Source organism: Diospyros lotus, chromosome 1 (genome assembly GCF_014633365.1).
Source record: "Diospyros lotus cultivar Yz01 chromosome 1, ASM1463336v1, whole genome shotgun sequence".
Taxonomy (NCBI): Eukaryota; Viridiplantae; Streptophyta; class Magnoliopsida; order Ericales; family Ebenaceae; genus Diospyros; species Diospyros lotus.
Window position 1 is genome coordinate 49089288 of NC_068338.1, and position 23919 is coordinate 49113206.

General features: G+C 37.7%; 3 protein-coding genes and 1 long non-coding RNA gene across 11 annotated transcripts; 2 read left to right on the forward strand and 2 right to left on the reverse strand.

Annotated features, from left to right (window-relative positions):
• The first annotated feature begins 3621 nt into the window (after nt 1–3621).
• LOC127803245 (methylesterase 17) lies at nt 3622–6649 on the forward strand. Its single transcript, XM_052339343.1, is given in 5 exon segments — nt 3622–3909; nt 3912–3988; nt 4096–4236; nt 5754–5888; nt 6115–6649. Coding segments are annotated over 5 exon segments (813 nt in total). The 5' UTR covers nt 3622–3728; the 3' UTR covers nt 6394–6649.
• A 2453-nt stretch (nt 6650–9102) lies between these two features.
• Nucleotides 9103–17686, reverse strand: LOC127803212 (low affinity inorganic phosphate transporter 8-like). Of its 6 annotated transcripts, none has more exons than XM_052339323.1 (6): nt 16021–17686; nt 13871–15876; nt 13336–13385; nt 9978–10076; nt 9780–9893; nt 9103–9674 (listed from the first exon to the last, which is right to left on the reverse strand). In XM_052339323.1, exon 1 carries the CDS (start codon nt 17684–17686, stop codon nt 16052–16054), a length of 1635 nt encoding a protein of 544 aa, XP_052195283.1. In that variant the 3' UTR covers nt 9103–9674; nt 9780–9893; nt 9978–10076; nt 13336–13385; nt 13871–15876; nt 16021–16051. The 6 variants fall into 6 exon arrangements, with proteins under 6 accessions (XP_052195283.1, XP_052195292.1, XP_052195268.1 ...); XM_052339332.1 differs by having other exon boundaries at nt 13871–15903; XM_052339308.1 differs by lacking the exon at nt 16021–17686 and adding an exon at nt 10933–13145 and having other exon boundaries at nt 13871–14005.
• A 638-nt stretch (nt 17687–18324) lies between these two features.
• On the forward strand, nt 18325–19337 carry LOC127803252 (uncharacterized). 3 transcript variants are annotated; one of them, XR_008023481.1, is made up of 4 exons: nt 18325–18453; nt 18571–18659; nt 18877–19092; nt 19195–19337. It is a non-coding gene; the product is annotated as an uncharacterized LOC127803252 (long non-coding RNA). The 3 variants fall into 3 exon arrangements; XR_008023482.1 differs by lacking the exon at nt 18571–18659 and having other exon boundaries at nt 18331–18453; XR_008023480.1 differs by lacking the exon at nt 18325–18453 and having other exon boundaries at nt 18499–18659.
• A 450-nt stretch (nt 19338–19787) lies between these two features.
• On the reverse strand, nt 19788–23535 carry LOC127803325 (thioredoxin H-type). The gene is made up of 6 exons (XM_052339457.1): nt 23297–23535; nt 21797–21891; nt 21566–21630; nt 20871–20999; nt 20318–20440; nt 19788–20106 (listed from the first exon to the last, which is right to left on the reverse strand). Exons 3-6 carry the CDS (start codon nt 21584–21586, stop codon nt 19966–19968), a joined length of 414 nt encoding a protein of 137 aa, XP_052195417.1. The 5' UTR covers nt 21587–21630; nt 21797–21891; nt 23297–23535; the 3' UTR covers nt 19788–19965.
• Nucleotides 23536–23919: the final 384 nt, after the last annotated feature.

Sequence of the window (23919 nt, forward strand, 5' to 3'; positions counted from 1 at the left end):
ATATATATAGAGTTTTAATCCCATGATATAAAATTAGTTATTTTTTCCAATAACCTTATTTTCCTTAAACCCCTTTTAACTTATGATATCATATAAAAAGTCTTAAATATATAAAATTATGATGATTGATTTGTAATTAAACGAGTTTAAAATAAAGAAAAATGAGTTTTGAAATTGGGGTGACAGTTTTAAGTTTAATTCTAAGGAAGCAAGGGACATTTTTATTTATATTTTTTTTAAAAAGAAAGTGTCTCATCACATAATAGAGCTGTGTGTGTGGTATGTTAGACCATTTAAAGTGCTCTGGGAAATGATTTTTGGGAGTGCCTGCCATTTGCCAAAGGTGACCTGACCTCAAGTTCTAATGAGAAAAAATAAATAAAAATATAGAAAAGAGTTGGAGCATAGCGTGGCTAATTGGGAGATTGGGAAATGGGGAAAGCAAAATGGAGAGCACTGTCGAGCACCAGTGATGGGAGACAAGCCATGGTGGGCATTGCAAATATATATATATATATGTATATGCTTCTCCCCATGTTCATCCTCCATGCCCACAAGGCTGGCTGGCTGGCCTCTGCAACTTTCTTCTTTCTAATTCCTTTTTCCTTCTAATCAAGAAACTTGTGTCCTAAAAGGCAAGCATAAAGCCTCTACTCATCACCAATCATATCTGGTTTCGAAGCTCCTCCAACCCAACAAATTGTTTGGGGGTGAGAGAGAGATTATTGGATATAAATTTATATTCAAATTTTCATGTGGTTATTAAGTATAGGGAGCGCAGCTAATAATCCATTGCACATGAGCCCCCCCGTCACACACAAAAAAGACTTCAATAATTTTGCACTTTAGCCAGTCATCTCCAACCAACTGTCTTTCAAGGTTTACTTTGTTAATTAATGCAGATTAAGACTGTAAGTTTGATGTGCCCGCTAATGTTTGTTGGTTTCTATACTTTAAGCACGTACAGAACCTGCAGACCAAATCAACATCACCCAACACTTCGTCACCAATAATTATATATTTTATTTTCCTTCAATCCAAACGGGTCTCTTAAGTTACGTATAAAACCATACATCTACAATCTCATGCGGCCTGCCAACAAGAACCACAAGAAGCCTTGTCATTAGTCTTCTGAATTTTTGACTTATTCATTAGAATCATCTCCCAAGAAAAGGCCAAGTACGTTGTTGTTTGTTATTTGGCAATGAATTTGTGACAATTGGGAGTCTGTGGTTGATGAAAGCTACACCTTACCCATAATCAATTACTAGTAATTAGAATAAACTCTACTTCGGTAGAGATGGATTACGACAAAAAATGCTATTCTACCTACATAATAAATTCAATTAGAAATTGTGGTCTTCGGATGGAGATTGGCTACCCAAAAAAATTTAATCTTTGAATAAGAATTGGCTATGAAATCTTACTGCTATTCTAATCTCCCCAAAATAATAATAATAATAATAATAATTAAAATTAAAATTAAAATAGTAGGGATTATTCATTTGGGTATGCAGCAATGCTAGGGAGACCTAGCTAGCTAGAAAGCCAATCATCAATGGTGTTCATTATGCATGCCCCCAAGTCACAACAATCATTAAGCCTCTCTCACTTTTCTTCATTAATCCACATGCCTTCTTTTGGGGCATCTTCAGTATATATCCGTACTTGTTGGAACCTTTTGTAGGAATAGTACCTCATAATGGAGCAATCATGACTTCTTCTTCATCATCCCCTTAATCATCGCCCCCCCCCCCCTTTCACATTGATTTTTGCAAAACCCACATTTTATATTGGTTGATTTGCACAAAACTACAAAAGCATGGAATTGGCGCGCTTAATTTTACCTGCGTCCCCTACCAGATTTTGGAACCCACCCACCTTTGATCCAAGTGGCTTACAGTAAATAACCACCTATTTTCAAAGATTTGCTGGAGGACATTCCCCGACCGAACATGGCTTAATTATAATGCCTATCTACGGAAACAGCTAGCAGTTGGCTGTTTGGCAACTCGGATAATAATAGCAAAGAATTCATAGACAAAAACCAGGATATTGTCGGCCTCCAATCCAATCCAATCCAATAAATGTACATAACTTCGTTCAAAAAAGCAAGAATAGATGTTGAAAAGCAGCAGACAATTCCAATTTTAAATTACATTGAGGCCAAACGCACCCTTCTCGTGCTACTGTTTGTAGTGGCAAATCTCCATTTCCAATGATATCTATATTTGAGAAAAAAAGCCCCTCGATATTTTAAATGGCTGGACAAACCATGCATGTCTTGTGTTTAGATGATGGGGTACCAAAAACCGTGAAATTGTTAATTTATTTTTAAAAGTTAATTAAATCCATATTGTTATTGTTATGTGTTTTTATTTGTAAATAATAGAAAGATTATACGTAATTTCTCATTTAGTTTTAATTAAAAGGATAAATTTAAATCTTAATTTCAAAAAATCTAACCCTTATAAGTTGAGATAATCAGACTAGGAGGTTCGACAGAATTGTTATTGGCTTGAGCATTTCAAAGATAACTTTGACAAACTTAACTTATTTTGTCTATATAAAGACTAGAATCTTCACATGTAAACTTATGTATTGATAGTATTCATAACTTATTTATTCTATTAATTAAATTGAGTGTTAGAGATTATATCAGATGGATTACTCCTTTTTTATAGGTGTTCGCATAAAGACAGACAGTGATAATCAGTCCCAACCACTATCATCATGTCCCATTCTTTTGGAAGAGTAACTTTCTAGTCTCAATAAGACATGGCTAAAATACTCTTAATTTTACTAAATTTAGAGAGATTCAAATGAGCAATACTTGTAAATTTAGTTTCTAATGAAAGATGTAAGCGAGTGTGGATAATGTCTTGCATAAACACAGAGTTAACATGAGCCAAGCTCTATTGATCTTTTGAAAGTAGTGTTGCTAATTACCCATTATACTTAATGATGAGTCATTTTTTTACAATTTTAAAAAGGATACAAATGTCAAAAGAATCATATTTATTTCTGTTTAACCTCACACCTTATTTTAGTAATTGTCCTAAATACATTAGTTCAACATGATTTGACTCTTAGAATTCGAGTCAGAACACAATTAGTTTAATATTTTTTAAATAAGAAAAATTATTTAGCGTAAATGTGACTTTAAGTTATATAATGTTAATGTAATATCACAATGTAATCTTATAAATAAATATATAATAATTGGAAAAGGTAATTGATTATATCTTAATTTTAAAATTTGTGAAAAACTTTCAAGTACAACACGAACGCAGCAGGATTTCACAAATAGAAGCGAATATTTTCTGCCATACATGGGTGTACTTATTAGTAGTCATATCCTGATTTGTACCAGTACATGTTAAAGTATAAGATGCTAGGATACAACGCATCAAGGCATATATATATACTTGTTTAATTAAGGCGGTTGGATGGACATCACTGGCGTAATTGCCGTCCATTGGTTGACCAACACTATTTGAACGAAGCAATTGAGTTGGGGCGTAGATAATACGGTGTGCACATTCCACTTGATCATAGCTCCATATTCCAACCCACAATACAAGGAGACAAAAGACTCGCGAATATATTATGATGGGTCGAACGACTACTACGACTACTCCCACACGAAAAATGCACCGCTAGCTCTCCAATTGCATCAGCAGCTCAACCGCAGAGAGAGAGCGAGAGAGAGAGAGAGCGAGAGAGATATGGCAGAAACGGTGGCAATGAAAAGTGGCGGTGATCATCATCGTCATCGTCATCACTTTGTGCTGGTGCACGGAATGGGCGGCGGAAGCTGGTGCTGGTACAAAATCCGAAGCCTTCTAGAGAATTCCGGCTTCAAAGTCACCTGTATGGACCTCAAAGGCGCCGGAATCGACCGCTCCGATCCGATTCCGTTCTCTCCTTCGACGACTACAACCGGCCCCTCATCGACTTCTTGGCCGCCTTGCCAAACGACCAAAAGGTTCCTCTCTCTCTCTCTCTCTCTCTATATATATATATATATACATACACATATATATGTATATATGTTTATGCATCTTCACCGTACGTTTTACATTGGATTTGCAGGTGATTGTGGTAGGTCACAGTGCGGGAGGCCTGAGCTTAACTGATGCAGCACACAAATTTGCAGACAAAATAAGCCTGGTGATCTATGTTGCGGCGACGATGCTTAGAACGGGGTTTTGGACGGAGCAAGACGTCAAAGATGTAAGCTAAATTTGAATGATCTCTATCCATACTTTAATTTCTTCTCCGTTTCTTCCACCGGGAGAAAAGCTTGACTTCTCGATCAGTGATCTGATCGTAACAGTGACACACCAACCCCACTGCTGTCCGCACATACAGGATTAATTTCTGAATAAAGAATATTATTATAATGATTCGATAATTATATATTATTTTTTACTTTTTCGATGGGACTTATTATTTTATACTTGTAAATTATTTATCATATTTTTGTTAGTAATATTCAGACGGAATATCTGTTTGCATTTCTGTAAACGCCTGTTTTGTTATATATATATATATATTTCTGTGCGAGCGGTGTGCTTGCTGATCAGCTGGCTTTAATTTGATCTTTTTCTTTAGTTTGTCTAGCTTTCATGGACAAGAAAAGAGCCAGAGCAAGAACAGGATTCTAGAGAGAGAGAGTGAGAGGGGAAGGAGGAGGGAGGGAAGAGATCAGGGAGTTTTACTTGTACGTATATCATTTGCCCTAATTAATAAATATATAAAATGACGTAACTATGACATTTCCTCAGTCATAATAGTAGACTTTATGTGTCTTTCTTTTTGTGTATGTTGATTTTATATATGTACAACATTTAGCTTAATAACAAAATAAGTATTTTTTGAGTGTTAATTAAATGTTTCTGTATTAATTAAAAAATTATTTACTTTAACGTTATAGAAGTAATTTTTTATGCAAAAATGATTTATCCTCAAGAGTGCATTTTTATGAAAGAAAAAAGTATTAATAAATAATTTATAATTATAAAAAAAATTGTACCATCATTCCTTGTAATTTTTTTTTTTTTTAAAGGCGATGTATAAAGATTCCATTTTCATCTAATTGGCTATGAGTACATACATATCATGTCCACAAGGACACCTGAGTTTTTGTTTTGTTCTATAAAAAGGTAACTTAAGTTTTCTTTATAAAAAGATTAGAGATTTCCATGTACACATAAAATTAGATTTAATTTATTTTAAGCCATTAGTAAAAAATCATTGTCTACGCTAATTACACTCAGAGATCATTCATGACATCAACAACACTTTTGTTAACTTTATTAACGTCGCCTCATAAATTTTAATTTATAATAATAGAAAATTATATAAGACTTAAGAGTATGAATGAAATTTAGGAAACTCGAAACACAAGATTCTAAATACACTAGCATAATTACTTTTAAATATATGCATTATTAATACTTTTACGTACCCTTAACATAACAAATAAATTGAAATAAATAACAAATATTGAACATATAAATGTTTACTTATTTATAGAAATTTTCTATTATATGCCTTAAACAACACAAAATAAGTCGTACTACTATTCCCTATTAAATTATTTTTTTAAGTTTTGACAGCCCGTGGTGGAGATTATTTAGGGAAGTATACGGATATTTATTTATATTCTATCTTTATTTTTTGGGTACGTTATATTCTGTCTTTTATTAATCTTAAAATCTGTATGTTTTTCTCTTTTGATGAAGCAGGGACTGCCGGATATATCAGAATTTGGAGATGTATATGAGCTGGGATTTGGACTAGGAGCTGATCAACCTCCAACAACTGTAGTTGTGAAGAAAGAATTTCAACGCAGAATAGTTTATCAAATGAGCCCTCAAGAGGTAATCCATCACCTTCACCGTTACTTCTCTTGTCCCTTCGTATGCTAATTATGTTGCAGTCGTTGGATTTGGATGCATCCAACCCATCTCGATTTTGCAAAGGAAAGTGCTTCTATACAAAATTTTTGTATACAAACTGATTATGAAAGTGATTTATGAATTTATGATGATTCTTTGTGTGCAAAATTTCTCTGCGAGTATCGGTTTCCTGATGGATCTCCCGCAGGACTCAACTTTGGCCGCAATGCTGTTAAGACCAGGGCCGATCAAAGCCTTGCAATCTGCAAGATTTTTCGACTCTGACAACGGGGACAAGGTGCCGCGCGTTTACATCAAAACCAGGCACGACCACGTGGTGAAACTGGAGCAGCAAGACGCCATGATAAGGCGGTGGCCGCCGCAGCAAGTGTACTCTCTGGACAGCGACCACAGCCCCTTCTTCTCCGCCCCTTTTCTGCTCTCCGGCTTGCTGGTCACGGCGGCTGATGCCACCGGAAGCATTTAGGAGCTGGGCATGGCAGTTGAAGGCTGTTTTTTTGTGGAGAGTACTGAATTGGGATTTTGTTTATTGACAAATAAAACTTGAATCAAGTGGAGGGTTCGACCTTTTGTGTTCATTATATTATGTTTGGTCGGAGGGTTTCAAATAGAATTTAACCATTGTGTACAAATGGATGTCCCTCGCTGAGAAATGCATCTAGCGGAAGATGTCAGGGAGCATCATTCTACGATTGAATATGAAATTGATACTTATAAATCTCTCACTCTCTCTTCTGATGAAAACATAGGACTTGACCCACAATGATGAAGTGGACAAATGAAGCACACAAATATTGTAGAGAAATGCTATTCCGCCCATCTCACAGCTACCCTCCAGGGATGTTCACAATGCGATTTGGGCAGTTTAGGGTATTTTCAACATGCCAAACCGTTGACATTAAACCAAATCACACGATTTGGTTTGGTCCACGAAAATCGCACCGCAAATTGTGGTGTGGTCTGGTGTAGTTTTCGCGGTCTGATGCAATATTGATCAAAAGCTGAGCAAGAAGCACATATCTAAACCAAATCCATAGAATAGTCCTATAAGCTTGAAACTCATAACCGAATAGAGTAGTAGAACTTACAGTGGTAGTGAGTGAGAGCGAGAGAGAGGCAGGCAGGGGTGTTGGGCAGCTCGCACAATAGCGATCGCCAGCCATCGAGTTATCCGAAGTCAACGACCATAAAACGGATCAAGAGTGGAGGGTTCGAGAGCGAGTAAGAGAAAGGTCAATGTGCAATGAACCAAAGTCGAGAGCGAGAAAGAGACAGATGGAGTGTCGTAGCGACCAAACCACCGGCAACGACCTTCGACTACAGCGTTGTGGATGGGGACGGTGGGGGGCGATGGAAATAATGGCGATGGAGCTCGTGGCGATGGGTGGTAGTGGCAACGATCGAAAAGAAGCTGTGGGAGTAAAGAGTAAGTGAGAGAAAGAGAGAGAGAAGAATGAGAAATAGGGGTGTCACTTGTGCAGGGCAGAAAAAGTGCGAGAGAGAATGGTGGGACGGAAAGGCTGTGGGAGCAGAGAGAGAGAGAGAGATGAGGGCGTCACTTGTGCTGCAAGGCAGAGAGAAAGAAAGAATGGTGGGATTGCGTGTGAGTCTAACAATTCAAAATGTCTTAATGGCATTGGCACCTACGCGTAGCTTTAATTAATGCAAAGGACATGTCTTAATGGCATTGGTAGAATAACTTTAATTAATGCAAAGGACGGATTGTTATTATTTTAATAATAATTTTTATAATTATAATTTTTATTATTCACAAAAATCTTGAAGAGTCGGGTAGTTCGGTTTGAAATCGAACTGCCAAGGGCCCAAACTGTGTAAATCTCGATTTGGGCATATTGCAAATCATTTCAGACCGCTCTGATGAAAAAACTGACTGGTCCAGCACAATTTGGTTCGGTTCAATCGATTTTTGCAGTGTGTCGATTTTTTTGCACACCCCTACTACCCTCAGAGCCACCCAAAAAATATCGCGATATATCATGACCAAAATATCATGATGAAAAAAGTAACCCAAAAGCAAAGGGTTTCAACTTTCTTCCCTCTCACTCTCTCGTATCAGCCATCTCTCTCTCTTGCGTGCGTGCTTCCCTTCTTCCCCTTTTGGTCATCAAGCTTGTTGTCTCTTGTTTGTGCGATCGAGCCTTTGGAGTTCCTTCATCTTGTCCCAGCTATCTCTCTCTCACTCTCCCACCCATGTCGCTGCTTTTTTGGCATCCCTTTGGCTCGCTTTAGCCATCTCTCTCTTTCCCCCATCTGTTGCATGTCTCTATTGACCCCAATCTACAAGGAGGTAAGCCTTTTAAATCTATCCACAATGATTTTCAACATAGATCTATAATATATACGAATATATATGTGATTTGAGTTTGACCGAAAATTTAAACTTAGATCTATGAAGATTTGACTGTTAGATGTTGTTTGTTTTTGAGTATGCAAGTCAATGGAGATAAAGGTGTCTAGTGGTTGACTCTGATTTTTTTTTTTTTTTCTATAAGTGCAATGCATTTATTTAATTTAATTCTTATGTAATTTGGGTTCACTCAGTCAACCCTAACTGTTGATTTGGTTTCCGTTTGCGCTTTCTTTTGCAAAGAATAATGTATCATTTGGAAATTGTTTATGATTTGGTTGTGTTTGAGTTGTTTTTTCCTTCTGAACATGTTAGGTCGACTGTCATCCTGGATGATGTCTAGTGTGTTTTCATGGGAGTGCTGGAGAACACTCCTGATTTGCGCCCGCACTATGGCCTCTCAAGACAAGCTACATAGGGCATGATTGTTGTTGAAGCTTACAAAGCCCTAAGAGATGGTTGTTGCAGCGCTGCAAATTGGGCCAACGCCACCGCTGTGGATGAAGAATGAAGGTCTTTTAAGTTTTAGAACCTGGGTAAGGGAGAGAGAGAATGAATGAATGGGCTCTGGTATGTATTGTATTATTGTAGTAATGTGTTCCTGAAAAAATTGTGCATTATGTGTTGAAAGTTCATGAACCAAAATAATAATATATACAGTTGTGATTAATAAAGTGGCTCTTTTATTGAAACTGCAATTGATGATCTTAATAACAAGGGTGATTTTGTTCTACATATATGTTATTGGATTTTAAACAAATTAAACTTGAATATCAAGGAGGAGAGAGCCAATTGCCAGGTTGAGGATTCAGAGAAGTGCTAGTTTTAAGCAACTTAATGTACATCTTAAATTGGTTTGAGCAACAAGAACAAGAAATTCAACCACAAGACATTGGGAAAATTCTATTTGCAGCCCAGTATTTTACTCTTCACAGCCACATTAAATATGGCTACAGTGAAATGTCGACTTTGCCCTTTATTTGCTCTTCACAGCCACTGTTTTGCTTTCATCTTCGCGCCGGTTGTTTGTTTCTGTACACACACACAGACACATATATACACACACTTGGGGGGTTTGTATATATGTGTGGGTTTGTATATATGTGTGCGTGTCTGTGTTTGTATATATGTGTGTATGTCTCTGTATATGTGCGTGTGTGTTCCGCCGGGGGGGGGGGGGGGGGGGTTGGGCGGCCGGGAAGGGGGGCACCTTGGTGCCAAACTCCAGTGTTCACCTGCACTGAAACAAAACATATTCCAACCTCTTATGCCTTGATGAACTGTATTTCTTCTTGCAACCTTCTTGCTGCTTCATCGCTCTTCTGTTTTTGCTTTAAAAGCTGGACTTGGTTCTCTTGTTTCTTCTTAAGATCCTGAATCTGAAGTGAACAAATTTTGGGACATGTTCTTTGGTTAGAACAGCTTACAAAACACATACTTGAAATCAAGAAGTGAAAGCATCTTATACTGGGTTAATACATAACCTGCGCCTCAAGTGCTTTTAATTTCTGTGCATGGACATCTTGCAATTCCTGTGTTTGTCCATCAGAATTAGCAGCCAGACTTTCAACTTCAGCCAACAACCGGTCCCTCTCTTGCTGCATTAACAAATCAGCTGGAAAAATGAACATCGCTTTTCAAGATTATGAATGATAAAAGGAATTACAAGAAAATTGTATTACCTGAACAGCTCTTTTCTCATCCTCAAGTTCCACAATCTTCTTTCCAAAGTGCAGCTTAAGAGCTACCGTGTCAAATCCTCCAAAAAGTTTCGTCTCTGACTATAAAGACATAACATGAAAATTAATGTAGAAGAAACCAGGACCATGTACATAAGTTCTGTTCAGGAATGCAAATACCAATGCAATGATACAGTAGGAAAAAAATAGAAGAAACAGGATAATCATTTAACTAGTTATCAGATGTAGGACATTGTTTGTATGGACAAATATGAATATAACCACAACATTGCTCATAAGAACCAGCTTTCATTTGGCAACAAGCCTATTCCACTTGTAGTTTCTTCTCTCTAGTATCAAACTTCTTGTAATATTATCACAAAAGGGATAGTTCTTTGTCATAGCCTTTCAAACATACCAGTGAAACTATGCTTGCAATACTTCTACAAGAATTTGAACTTAGTTATGGCATAGCAAACCACATCCTGTAGTTTGATTTTATAATTTCAGTAAAGCCCTGCTTAAACATTTGGTGCATTGCAGGTGAACACTGGAGTTCAGGGGCACTGGCCACCCAGCCCCCCCACTTCCCTTCCCCACCTCCTTCCTCCCCGAACACACACACACATATACAGAGACATATACACATATATATATACAAACCCAGACACACACATATATACAAACCCCTCAAGTGTGTGTGTATATATGTATATGTATGTGTGTACAGAAGCAAACAACCGGCGCACAAAGATAAAAGCAAAACAGTGGCTGTGAAGAGCAAATAAAGGGCAAAGTCATCATTTCACTGTAGCCATATTTAATGTGGTTGTGAAGAGTAAAATACTGGGCTGCAATTAGAATTTCCCAAGACAGTCATTCTGATGACAATAAAATACGAGTTTAAGCAACTTAATGTACATCTTAGCTCATCTGAAGACAATAAATTGGTTTGTACTTTGCTAACAAAATGCTCTCCATAAATAGCTCTTTAAAATTTCTTGGTTCCACTAGTTCTCAATGCTTCAAACATCTAGTGGGTCGTCATCAAGCCATGGATGGTGTGTACGTTGGCATGAAAGGCCGAGTTGTGTGAAAAGTAGGCACCATATGCATTCCATGAACAGCATTTTAAGTTTGATAATGAGCAGCCTGCAGTGCAAGAGATTAGATGTAAAAAAGATTAGCTTGGCTTTGCATTAGATTTGTTCAATGCATTCAGCTGAGATTCCATCCACTCTATAGTTGACTGGGTACGTTCTTCGTCATCTGCAACCAAGTCTGCAATCTTGGCAAACACAATGCATAGTTTATCGTATCTTAATTGGTTAGGAGTACAAATCCAACCGTTATAATTGATCTTTACCCTCATGTAAGATCTACTAACATCTCTCCTCCACCGCCTTAAGATATACCTCTCAGGAATTGATCTGACACCATTTCGGATCAATACTGTAACAACATGCTTACAAATTATTCCCCTAAACTCGAACATGTGACAACTGCAAACAATATCACATTTTTCTTTCTCAAAAACAACCCAAAAAATTTTTTCCTTGATTCTTTCGTCAAATATGATATCTTCACGTACCTCGTACCTCGTACCCAATGATCCCTCTTCAGTAGATACAACCTCGCAATACATCTTCTCTGTAAACTCATCTTGAAACTCCTTGAATTTTGAAATTGTGTACACTTCTTGAAATTGTTTCTCCATGGGATACCTCGATGCACATGGGACCATCTGAGAAAATGACATAACGTCGGCCTGAAACTCCTTTTCAACTTTACACCTCATTGCTCGCTCATATTGTTCCACAAATTGCTTTAGCGAGGTTTTCGAGTGTACATAACCATCGAAGAATGTATTTATACTCTCACTCTGTTGCATTGTTGACATCCCTGCCCAAAAACTAGTTTTCAAGAAACAGGGGACCCAACGGACTCTTTCTCTATAGATTCCAGACAACCAATCGTTGTCATGCAGTGTATATTTCTCAATTACTAAACTCCAACCCTGCTCAAATTCTTCAATACTATGTGATTCGTACACCACGTCATATATGATTGAAAGAATTGAAGCCTTATAACTATGATTCCCAAATTTTTCAGGCAACTTCTTTAGTATATGCCACAAACACCACCTGTGCTTCGTGTTAGGGAAGACTATCTCAATTGCATTTTGCATAGCCTTATCTTGATCAGTAATTATTCCTACGGGAGCTTGATCCTTCATGCACTGAAGCCATGTCCTAAACATCCACACAAAAGTCTCGGTGCCCTCGTTGGAAACTAGACCACATCCAAGTAGTATCAATTGTCCGTGGTGATTTACACCAACGAATGAAACAAATGGCATGTCATACCTATTGATCAGGTATGTAGTGTCGAATGTGACAACATCGCCGAATTCCTTATATGCTTCTCTACACCTATTATCAGCCCAAAATACGCTCTTCAATTGACACTCTTCGTCTAAATCGACACTGAAGTAAAAACCTGGACAAAGGGCTTGCATTTTTGAAAAGTACGCTTGAATAGCAGCAACATCTCCTTCCCCAAGTCTTAACTTCCTCACCTTATCAATGTAGTTTTTACAATTCTTTTCCACAAACGTTAGGTGCTCGTATCCATCATTTTCAACAACAACTGAGTTATAACTTTTCTGTAGTGAAATTCCAGCAATATCATTCACTTCAAGTTGCAGTTTCACATGTTCGCTCAATTGTCTATTGCATCGATACAACCTAGCTTTGCTTAGACTTGTTTCATGATTATGTTCAAGATGGACTGTGCTTATTCGCCATATTCCTAAAACAACAAGTACAGCTGTGATCTTGGCTTTACACCCAACCCGAATAGTCGGTAGAGGCTTCAGAGAAGTACAAGCTTTACTAGTTCTTTTGCCTTCTCGGCTACATGCATAGGCCACATATCTTAACACCCCATCCTCACACTTCTTTGAATTTCTTTTTTTTATTGGAAAACCCACATGGTAAGCATATTTTTTGTAAAATTTATAAATTTCATTCTCATCTTTGAACTTCATTCCAACCTTAGGGACAAGATCATTGTGTTCTCCTGGCAGTTCGTTGTTTAACGGAGAACACTCATTCTCTTGCAAAATTTTCTCATTATCTTCGAATGATTCCGAAAGCACAATATGATTGCCTGGATCAAAACAAGGTACAATCATAAAATAATACAATGTTACCTATATAATTTGCATTCTCCACCGACATTTTATTTTTTTTGTTTAATATCATTAATTTTCTCATAAATCGAGAAAACCACATTTGAATAATTATACTCAGTTATGGCAAATGTCTGAGGAAGTGTGCCGGAGAAAAATTAAACATACCTGTGTCACTCATTGAGGCTTTCCTTAGAATTTATTGTCCGCAGTAAAATCTGAAAAATTATAGAAAGGGAATACGTTACAAGTATAATATGGCAGATGAATATTTAAAAAGAAATAAGAGAAACAGAAACAGAGACTTCAGGCCACATCCGCCGCCACCAGCGGCCGCCGGCAATCACCGCCGGCCGGATATTTTCACGATCAGACTCTTACCATTAGAAACACCAAGTCAAGGGGGGTTAACACACACAAAAGTGGACAGATTCAACGGTTGGATTTTTGTAGCTCTGATTTTTAATTTTTGTCCACAACTAAAAACGAACTGCCAGTCGCCCCCGGCCACCGTGGCTGGTGGTTTCCGGCGATCAAAGTCAACCAACCGATGCCCTTATCCCCATTGACCCACATACCCAAAAACCAGCAACATCCAACGGCCGAATCTCCTTAGATCTAAGTTTAAACTTCCGGCCAAACCGAAATCGCGCGTATATACGTATATATCTTGGATCCGTGCTTATAAAACTAAAAGACTTACCTCCTTGTAGATCGGCGCCAATGGAGACACAGTCGCACCGGTGGGAGAGAGAGAGAGACAGCCGGCCGGAACCATGAAGGGAAGCGTAGGAGAGAGTGAGAGAGAAGGATGAACTGAGGGTATATTAGAATAGAGGGTATATTTGTAATTGCAGCAGTGTGGGTAAATTTGTAATTATCTCTTGGGTGGCTCTCACGGTGACACTGAGGTGGGCCGAATAGCATTGCTCAATATTGTATACCTTCACTTCATGAGTAATGGCGTAGTGTCCATGTGTATATGCTATATCATTCTCATAATTTTTCCTAAATTCTGCATATATATATATATATAGTGTTATACCATATTAGATTACTGTTCTGTATGTATTGGTATCTTCCCCTAAATCGTATTAGTTCTCCATGCTGGTAGCACTGGAGGACACGGCTAAACCATTTTAAATTACTTTACATCATATTGCTTTCATTACATATCCACATAAATGGTGCATGTCTGTTTAAATGGTTTCCTCCATGGGGAACACCAAGTCAGGTGACTCAGGAGGCATATCCAGAATAACAAGCCTCTGTAATTAGCACATATATAGGAAGATGGCTGCTGAAACTTGATTAAACAACCTAGCTAATTCGAAGGATCGTGGAATGGTAAGTTTGTCACATGATCTAAATAAGACTGTCCTGTTCGATTGGATGACATTTCTTTGGCAGGTGGAAGTCAATAGATGATAATAAAAAGCTGCCTGCAGTTTTGTCCAGTTATTTTCCAAAGATACAGCTTCCAAGTTGACAAGGCCATGGAGATGGTATAAGGTCCTCTTTTATTCAAAAGTATTATATACCTCTATTCTTGCTTTTTGCACATTACTGAACTCTAGGAGTGTGATGTAAATTCAGAAAGATTTTTCCCCAGAAGTTTGTGAGCTGAGGTTGAAATTAGCAATGATACAGTATGAAGTGCTTATGCAAACCTGTTGATTTGGGGGTAGGAAAATTTCTTCCGTTCTGGTGATTTTAGCCATCTAAAAGGAAGCAGTAGACTGTCCACTACTGGTCATTTTACAGTGCAGCGGTTAAAGTCAAAGACCATCTGCTGTACGTCTCTATATTTTTTGGGCGTGCAGGCTCATACCACTCTCTAGTCAAATTTAATTACTCCACTGTTAACAGTCTACATGTGGAAGCAATGAATGCTAGAACATTTCAAGCTTGAACTCCATGAAGTTTTCTGATTTCTGCATCCTCTGTCAATATCTTGAGAGACGGCTTCCTTTTTTAATGGATATAAGTTTCTGATTCTTGCACTCTCTCTTCCTCTTTCGCTCCATTATTCCTGATTCTTGCACTCTATCATGATTTTAACTATGCAAAGCATTGTTAACAGCAAAATAATCATGGAGCTCGCTAAGACTTGAGATTGTTCTCTGAAAAACCAGGTAATGTGTTCTTCTACTTTGATTTTTTTTTTTTTTTGAGTTCGTGTGATGACCTGTTAAGTAGTGGACATGCTTTTTACTTAACCCATAGCATATCTTGGCAGTGCAGAAGGTAGAAAAAGATTTCACACTTTATACATGTCAGTATATGAAGATGAGAAGCAGGGTCTATTAATTTTGATGTTTGGATTTGAATTTTAGAATCTAGATTTTGTCATATTTTGTTCAGGTTTTAGTGTTATATTTGGTTTAGGTTTCAGAGTCATTTTCTGATTAGATATTTTAGATTGTTATCTTTTAGTAGGTTAATCTTTAATTATAATTTGGTTGGAATTTCATAATTATATTATAGTTAAGATTGGACTGCCAATAAGTAGGCATATGATGTATTCAGAAAATTCATGTTTTTGATTACTGAATACAGAGTTATTGATTTCCTCTCCTGATTACTCTCTCTCTCTCTCTCTCTCTCTCTCTACTTTTTGCTTCTTCTCTTGTTCTTCCCCCTCCTTACTTCTCTTCTTCCATCTTCTACTCTGTTCTACATCAAGTTTCTTCAACCAGAGAATCAGAACTGAAACACAATGCCTTATGGAATTACCTACATGAATAGAAATACTAATACATTTTTTTCCCCCTTTATTCACAACAAAAACTAAAAATAAATTTAAGAAATTGCTAAAACTGATAGAATTCCCACAGTTTTCTTATTTTATACCTGTTACTTCAACCAGATGATTGCTTGGGAATCAAACCATGTCATCTTTTAAGACCGTATCGGTACCATTGTTCTGTCCATTTGCTTCGGTTCCACCGCCAGCAAGATCCTTGTCTTCTCCAGAAATTTCTTCGAGTGATCGGCCCTTTGTCTCAGGCACCAAGAAGGTAAAAAAGAAGCCGAGCAAGTTCACCACAGCAAGTGCTATAATTGCCCTTTTGATACCATTGTCCTTCTGAGTAAATTTCTGCACTACAAATGCACCGATTATTGCTCCCGCTTTACCAGATGCTGCTGATATCCCGTGGCAAGTTGACCGGAACCTTGCTGGGAAAAGCTCTGCTGGCACTATAAAAGTTGTGCTGTTTGGTCCAAAGTTCGCAAAGAAGAGGGTCAAGCCATAGAACACTGCAAATAGTGTGGACTTGCTATTACAATAGTCCTGCCTTGGATGATCTGATGTACACTTATGACCCCTGAATTCTTGGTATTTAAATCCCATGATTGCCATGAAAATAGACATCAGGAGGAATCCACCAAGCTGGATGACGAACCTTCCAATTTTATCAATGAGGAATACAGTAAACCAGTATCCGGGCACAGTTGCAAAGAGTGCAACTAATAACATTGCTTTAGAGATTAGGAACACTTCCTCTATTGCATTCATAGCTGAGTTCTTCCGCACAAGCCCTATTGCAGGGTAGATGTCTTTCTGTGCCAACTGGAGACTGTAGAAGGCAATATCCAACAAGAACCATGTGCTACTGGTCCCAAGGAGGTGCAGTCCATGTCTTTTCAGGAACTCACTGGAGAAGAGTCCATAGGAAGAGTTGGAGTTAACAGGAGCCTTAGGCCCTGGTTCTTCAACAATTATACCCCCATCCAGGACTTTTGCCATATCTGCAGCGGCCTTCAAGTGGTTGCCTTCAACCAAGGCGGTGTACCTAGCAGTTTCTGGCATTTTCAACCTCCAATAGTAGGTGAGAGCAGCTGGAATTGCACCGAACATTAGTACAATCCTCCAAACAAAATCTCCTTGCGGCTGAGTGGATAGCACATGGTCGTCATAAAACTCGGGAGCTGGATAAGCACTCAGGAAGGCCTTGGAAACACCCATGGCCACAGCCCCTGCAACCAGAATCCCCATTCCTTGCATGGCAAATACTGCTGCAATAAAACCACCTCGGGTTCTTTGGTTGGCATATTCTGACATGATCACAGCTGACAGGGGATAGTCTCCTCCTATGCCAAATCCAAGCCAAAACCGGAAGAAGCAGAGGGTAGTAATCACACTTTGAGCTGTAGAGCCAAAGGAAAGGCCTGAAGCAATGGCGCATCCCACCATGGTGATTAGAGTGATCCCATAAACCTTCTTCCTTCCGAGTTTATCACCTAGCCAGCCAAAGAAAAGCTGCCCTGCAAGAGTTCCACACAAGGCAACACCAGTTATGGCATTGTTGACATTGTCTGGTAGAGTACCAGGACTTGATTTGGATGGGTTGTAGTAGTATAGGCGGCCTATAAGTTTGGTGACAGCACTTATGCAAAATAGATCATAAGCATCAGTAAAGAATCCCATCCCAGCAATTACAATCGCCTTGAAATGATAGAGTTGAGTCTTGGCATTGTCAAGGGCTGAGAACACTGCTCGGGTTTGGTCGGTCATGGCTGGAATAATGATGGTGTAATCAGGTGATTGTGAATGAAGGGGGTTCGAATATAAATGTAGATTGTGAGCAGGTTACTGGTCCTTGATCCTTTTATTTATTTGGAAATTCTGACAGCTTGTTGCTTCGTCAAACAAGAAATTTCCTTTGCATCTAACGACCCATTTGAAAGATTGTAAGCAACAGGGCATTGGAATTTTCCAAGAAGCATGCATGACTTGGCCAGGCAATGACATATTAGAGTGTCCTCATATTGGTTGTGGACAGATATTGACATATTGTTCCTTTTGCAATAGGAGCTGTACATATTGAATTGCCTGCTTGGATGCTCTTTTATGTCTTGCATGTTGTTCTGGTTTTCTCAGAAATTTTGTCTGGACATTATTGGCAATTGGTGAGTTAACGGATTAGTCATGGTAATAGATAGAGATGATTGGAGAGAGAATTTATGTACCCAACTCTACCTTGTGGGATTGAGGCTTGGTGGTGGTGGTATTAATACTGGCACCTGGCACTTGGCACATGGTGCAAATCAGCAAAATTCATTGGTTTCTTCGCATCTTAGCATTCTATATTTAAGCTTCTAGAGGCCTTACAAACTCCAGTTTACTACAAAAAGATCTTCCACAAGTTTGGTAAATACTTTCAAGTTCAAGAATTTCATTTATCCTTGAGATGGAGAAATCCAGAACTGATGGAGGAAGAATCTGGTTTCTTTGTGGGCTTCTTGGGACATTTTTCTTACTTTCTTGCTGCACCAGTGCAGGTCTCTCTCTCTCTCTCTCTCTCTCTCACTCATGTAAAATTAAAGCATTGTGGGCATAACATAATTGCAATTCTGTACGGATATATGTTATATGCTGTTGTATTGTACCTCTTGCAGATGCGGCCATAGAAGTCTCAGACCCAACAGGAAATGTTAATTTGAGCCCGTTTCAGCAATGGAGAAGTGCTTACGAGTGATTGTTAAATGTAATAACATTAACGCTACATCATATGCAATTATCCCTTCTCTCAATACTTTTAAATAAGTTCACTTTGGGTTATTGGAATTAATACTATGTTTTGGGGTGGATTTCACTTAATTGCAAAGATAAAACAATGGGAATGAGATTCATCAACTTTTCTTTTGTTTGATAGTTAAGAAATAACCAAGGCTCGTGATTGTTGCTGTGGTACCTTGTGACAGGTGTCAAACAGTTGTCCAGATAAGTACCGGCTGACAGAAGGGGGTTGGATTAATGTGACAAAAGCCGACACAGCGACATATTGTACGAGAGGGTGCGCAGACCATATACCCGGGCAGTGCTGAAGTGCATTCATCTAGTGAAGCAGGACTACAAGTTCATCAACGGGGCCTCGGTGCAGGATCTCAATGGGACTATTACAGTCGGGTGTAAACACGGTTCGTTTCTTCTACTCAATAATATGGACATTATACCTGCACTGCAAATACAGATTTGAATCTCCCCCATAACTAAGCCTAGGAATGCCTTATTTTTTGCAGGTTTCACTGAAGCAACTATAGTTTCAAGTGCCACAAAGTTATATGAAAGCGTACATTCAATTTTCTTCTCAGCTGTATCAACCCTGCTTCGGGTTCAGGTTGTGGTGTTCAACAAATAAACTATTGCCACAACATATTCTATTCTGTGTACTCTTATCCTTTCCTTGTTCTATTTTCTCTGCAACACAGAAGGCAATATATTTAGTTTACTTTTCTAATAAATTCAAAATTCCTGCTTGTAATGAAACTCATCTGTATATTCACAGGAATGATTACGGTATTATTTGATACTTGCTGTGAAAATTTTCTTTTATGTGGTAATCACCTCTTGTAAAAAAGCAATTTTGCAAGAATAATTTTGATTGATTTAAATTAATTTTATGTTCTGAATTCCTTCGTCTCATTCCCAACCAAGAAATAAATTTTACTGCCAATTAGAGAAGAGAGTCCAGAAAAACACTTTTTATGTCAACCCACGACCTAATCGAATGGGCTATAAACATGGAAAATAATATAAACAGATATAGTATATATTACACCTAGAATTAGGTTACCTTGTCATGCAATGGAATGGAAGCCAAGAAACTGACAAATTCCTTAAAAACCTTAAGCTGATTTTATACTCAAGAAAGAAAAGAACAAAATTAGAAGATTTCAAACTTCTTTGCATTGAAGGCCACCCCCTTGGTCATGACGTATTACACATAGCAATTTTCTTTTCTTTTTTTAAATAATAATACATTGCAGGGAGGGGTACAAAGTTAAACTGCTTTACACGGTTAAATCGGCAATTGCTGCAGTCTTCTTCTGGAGCTCCTGCTTGTTGACACCTACAAGCTTGTCCACTTGTCGTCCATCTTTGAGGAAGAAGAATGTTGGAGTGGCTTTAATCTCCCATGAAGTACTAAACTCCTGCAACATCCCACATTAAAAAAAAAATCGTTTACTAAGAGTTATAGGCATCAAGCATAAGCTTAAACATCATATAAAGCGTTTATTCTAGTATGTGAGGTTGGCTACATGAATTTCTAGTCACATTTACAGAATTTGACTTCCTCCCTTCCGCCTGAAAGATGCAAATTATGTGCACGAGAAATTAGAAGCATCAGAGTTCAATTCTTACAGGAAGCTCGTCAACGTCCACGGTCAAGAATATCATAGAAGAATATTTATCAGCAAGGTCACGATAAGCCGGTGCTATCACCCTACAAGGACTACACCATGATGCACTGAAATTTGCCACAACCTGTTGGACAGTAGGGTAAAATGACAAATTGTATGAAAGAAATTTAAAGAACGTAGGTGTTAAGAGTAATGCATTGATGCTTATAGAATTTCACTCCTAGCATGCACGCCGAGTATACCGGCCACTAAGCCACTCGTTGCTTATATCTGTTGGTCCGAGCCAGTAGATAAAGCGGGAAAGAGAAAATCAAATAAAAGCAAGTTTGTCAATGGCGAACATAATGATATAATGCCATCTAAAAGTGCTATTGAACTGTACATAGTAGATTCTGCTTTATTTTTTTGACCAATAAAGTGTGATAAAATAACTGTCCAATCTTGAGCACAAGGGGATGACCCAATGGAACTCCCCTGCTGCGAAGGGTTTAAACTGCTGATGTTTTCCTTATAAGATAGGAGAAAAAGATAAATAAAAAAACAAAAGAACTTACTATCTTGCCATCCCTGCTTGCTTCTGACAGCTTCTCCTCCCAACTCTGCATGGTGGTTACGAGGTGAACTTTTCCGCTGGCAAGCTCTATTGGTGCACTCTGCTCACTATCAGTTTCAGCTCCACAAAACTGTATAAGTCGTGTATCCCAGTGAATGGTACAACAGTAATGAGGATGCAGAATTTTTACACTTGTTCAAAAGATCACTAGTAGCAGAAATATTGGTCGATAGAATCTGTTTGCAGTATCTTGGAAGCGGTGAAATAGGCTATTGGTGTATATTTTCAAGTATTGCATGATGGGAAAACTTAAAAGTTGCTACTGTTAAAACTGGAAAACCTTTTTAGTTTGTTATCAAGTGAGTTTCTCCTAACGGGGGCCACAGAGTATATGTAGAAGACATTCTAAGTATAATAATTAGCACATCCTGCCTACCAAAGCTCTTGACTTGCTTAACATGTGGGTTCAGCACATTAACTGTTTCTTTGGCTTGAAAAGTGACATAAAATAAAGATTTTCTCAAGATGCAAGTTCATTTTGCTAGTGCACCTAATGGAGATCGATTGTAAATTCGAGCAACAGTTTTTTTTTTTTTTTTTAAAAAAAGGTAATAGGAAGAGTAAAATGAAGTCCTCCAATATCAGGAGAAAGCTAGCTTGGTTGTTTTCAAATGTAACTTCATTACAAAAGTTCACCTTAGTCCAGCACTGTCCCATTGAGTGCGGGCAACCAAGGCCTGATGATAAATCGAAGCAGAACCCTGAAAGTAAACATCCATCAGAGCAGTTAGACAATTGAAGAGACTGACATATGGAAGTCCTGAGTAATGAACTTGTTAACCCTATCTTGTACGCAATGGAAAGATTCAAAGGAAACCCTCCAAATAATACATCATGTCATAAATTAGAAGACATTTGAAAACTCACGTATGTCCTCAATGAGAAAGCCCGTCTTGAAGATTAATCTGATTTTTGAGTCCTTTGCTGAGGTTCCTGAAGATTAAACTGATTTTGATTCCTTTCTGAGTAAAGGCAAGGGAAAAGGAGTCAATTGTGTGAGACATAAACATATATATATATATATTTTAAATGCAAGCTCCAAGCTTCATAAAGTGGATGAATGCAAGTAATTTGAATTGAATTCCTTTTCCATGGTTATTGCATGACACCCACCCCTCGAATGCCAACATGAAAGCTTCAAAAAGATAAGTAAAAGAATAGAGAAATGTAAACACCATCTCTCATATTGAGAACCTACAGTTGTTAATCTACCTTGCATTTCCGTGTAACTTAATTCTAAAACAAGAAGAAATCCACCATATGACTTACACTAGCATGAAGCAACATTGGGACTGAAGTTTGGCTTGCATAAAGAATCACAAACAAAAGGGGTCTCTTTAGATAAATTACTTTGAATCCCACTTAAAAAATATTGAGGTAATTTGTTGAAGGGTTTTAGGGACCTCAATTCATTCTCTTCCAAGTGCAACATAGTGGCTGTGTTCGACCATAAGCTCAAGGTACATGCAAGAGATGCCTTAGTAAGCTCTTTTAATTAGCCAGCAGCAAGAGACGATCGCACTATATATATGGCAAAGAGAATTCATACAAAATATCTTAGCAGGAGAAGCCGCAGTGAGACCGTCTTTCGATTTTCCTTTTAAGGGATGCCAGTAGATGACTTTTTATGCTTATATTTTCTATCACCAGCCCCTCTATGGTGTTCTAAGTTGAGCTATATTGCTTCTTAGCATCCTTAATTTTCATGTAACTGTCCAAAAGTTTCATCAATCTGAATTCGTGTATCCATAATTTGGAAATAATATGAAACTTGTGTGGATCCAAGTCATCTGACCCAAAAAAATTGAGATGTAGGGGACAATTAAACCTTCACAAGTGCCAAATTGAGATTTTTAAGCTTTCTCACGTGGTGACCGATCAAAATACCTCCCAATCCACCAGGTCTCCTTTCTGTTCTAGTTTTCTTCATATTGATTCTAGGCAAAAAAGAGCATCATCACTAATTGGCCTCAAACTCATCAATATCGAAACCCTAAATTCTTTGGATAAACCGTTTCAATTATGCACTATTAATACAAGGGTTTTAAGCAAAATCAGATAAAAAAAGGGATCGGCACAAATAAATGTATTTTCCATGATTTCTCAACCAGAAAAACATCGTACATAGCTTCGACAAACAATTAAGAAAAAATCAAAAACAAAAGAAGCGAAGAACGACGCCATGAAAATTCAAACAAATGGGGGCTTTCATATAATCATATTCCAGTCAAATCGCAGGGAAATAGAACAGAATCTTGAATATTGCCTCATTGCCCGCATAATTGGACGAGAAAAATCAAGAACAGGGATTTGGTCGATTGGGAAACGATGGAGGAATAACCATCAGTTGTAAAGGAGAGAATTTACCTTAGAAATGTATGGATCAGCAGAGGATGGTGATTCTACATCTTGGCAAAGATGGGATCATGAAGCCAGCCAGAGAAGAGACCACCATAAGGTACAAAGAGAGCCTCGAAAACTGTTTTGAAGCGTTGATTTGATTGTTTGAAACCTCGGAGACGAAGAAGACATGGCTAATGCTGCAGAAACCAAACAGGCTTACGCCGCCTATTTTGGTGCCCCCATAACCGACTCCCAAAAATGCCAGCTTGCACGCGCCATCTATTCTGCACGCAAATATATATATATACATACACACACATTATATTTTTTAAGTAATAAAAAAATCACAAATGATAATAATATAGCCTGTCCTCGAGTTAATATATTAATTATTTAAGATATTTTAAAAAACTTAATTAACAATTATTTAAGACAGTTTTATTAATTTTCCTAACCTTAACTTTATAATATTATATAATTGTAGACCAGAATGCTCTTAAAAATTAAGATTTTAAGTTTAGATAATAGTTGTTAATCAATATATAAATTAAAAAAAATAAGATATTTAAAATATTATATTTTTTTAATATATATATTAAACTTATTTAGTAATTCTTAAAAAAAATACATGACTTTTTATCTGATAT

Bases quoted from the DNA above. Each gene is read 5' to 3' on its own strand.
- LOC127803325 (XM_052339457.1), bottom strand. From the start codon at position 21,586: ATGGGACAGTGCTGGACTAAG. The intron at 21,000-21,565 runs GTGAACTTTTGT...CGACTTATACAG, and splicing joins TGGGACAGTGCTGGACTAAG to TTTTGTGGAGCTGAAACTGA. The intron at 20,107-20,317 runs GTAAGAATTGAA...GGGATGTTGCAG, and splicing joins TGGACGTTGACGAGCTTCCT to GAGTTTAGTACTTCATGGGA.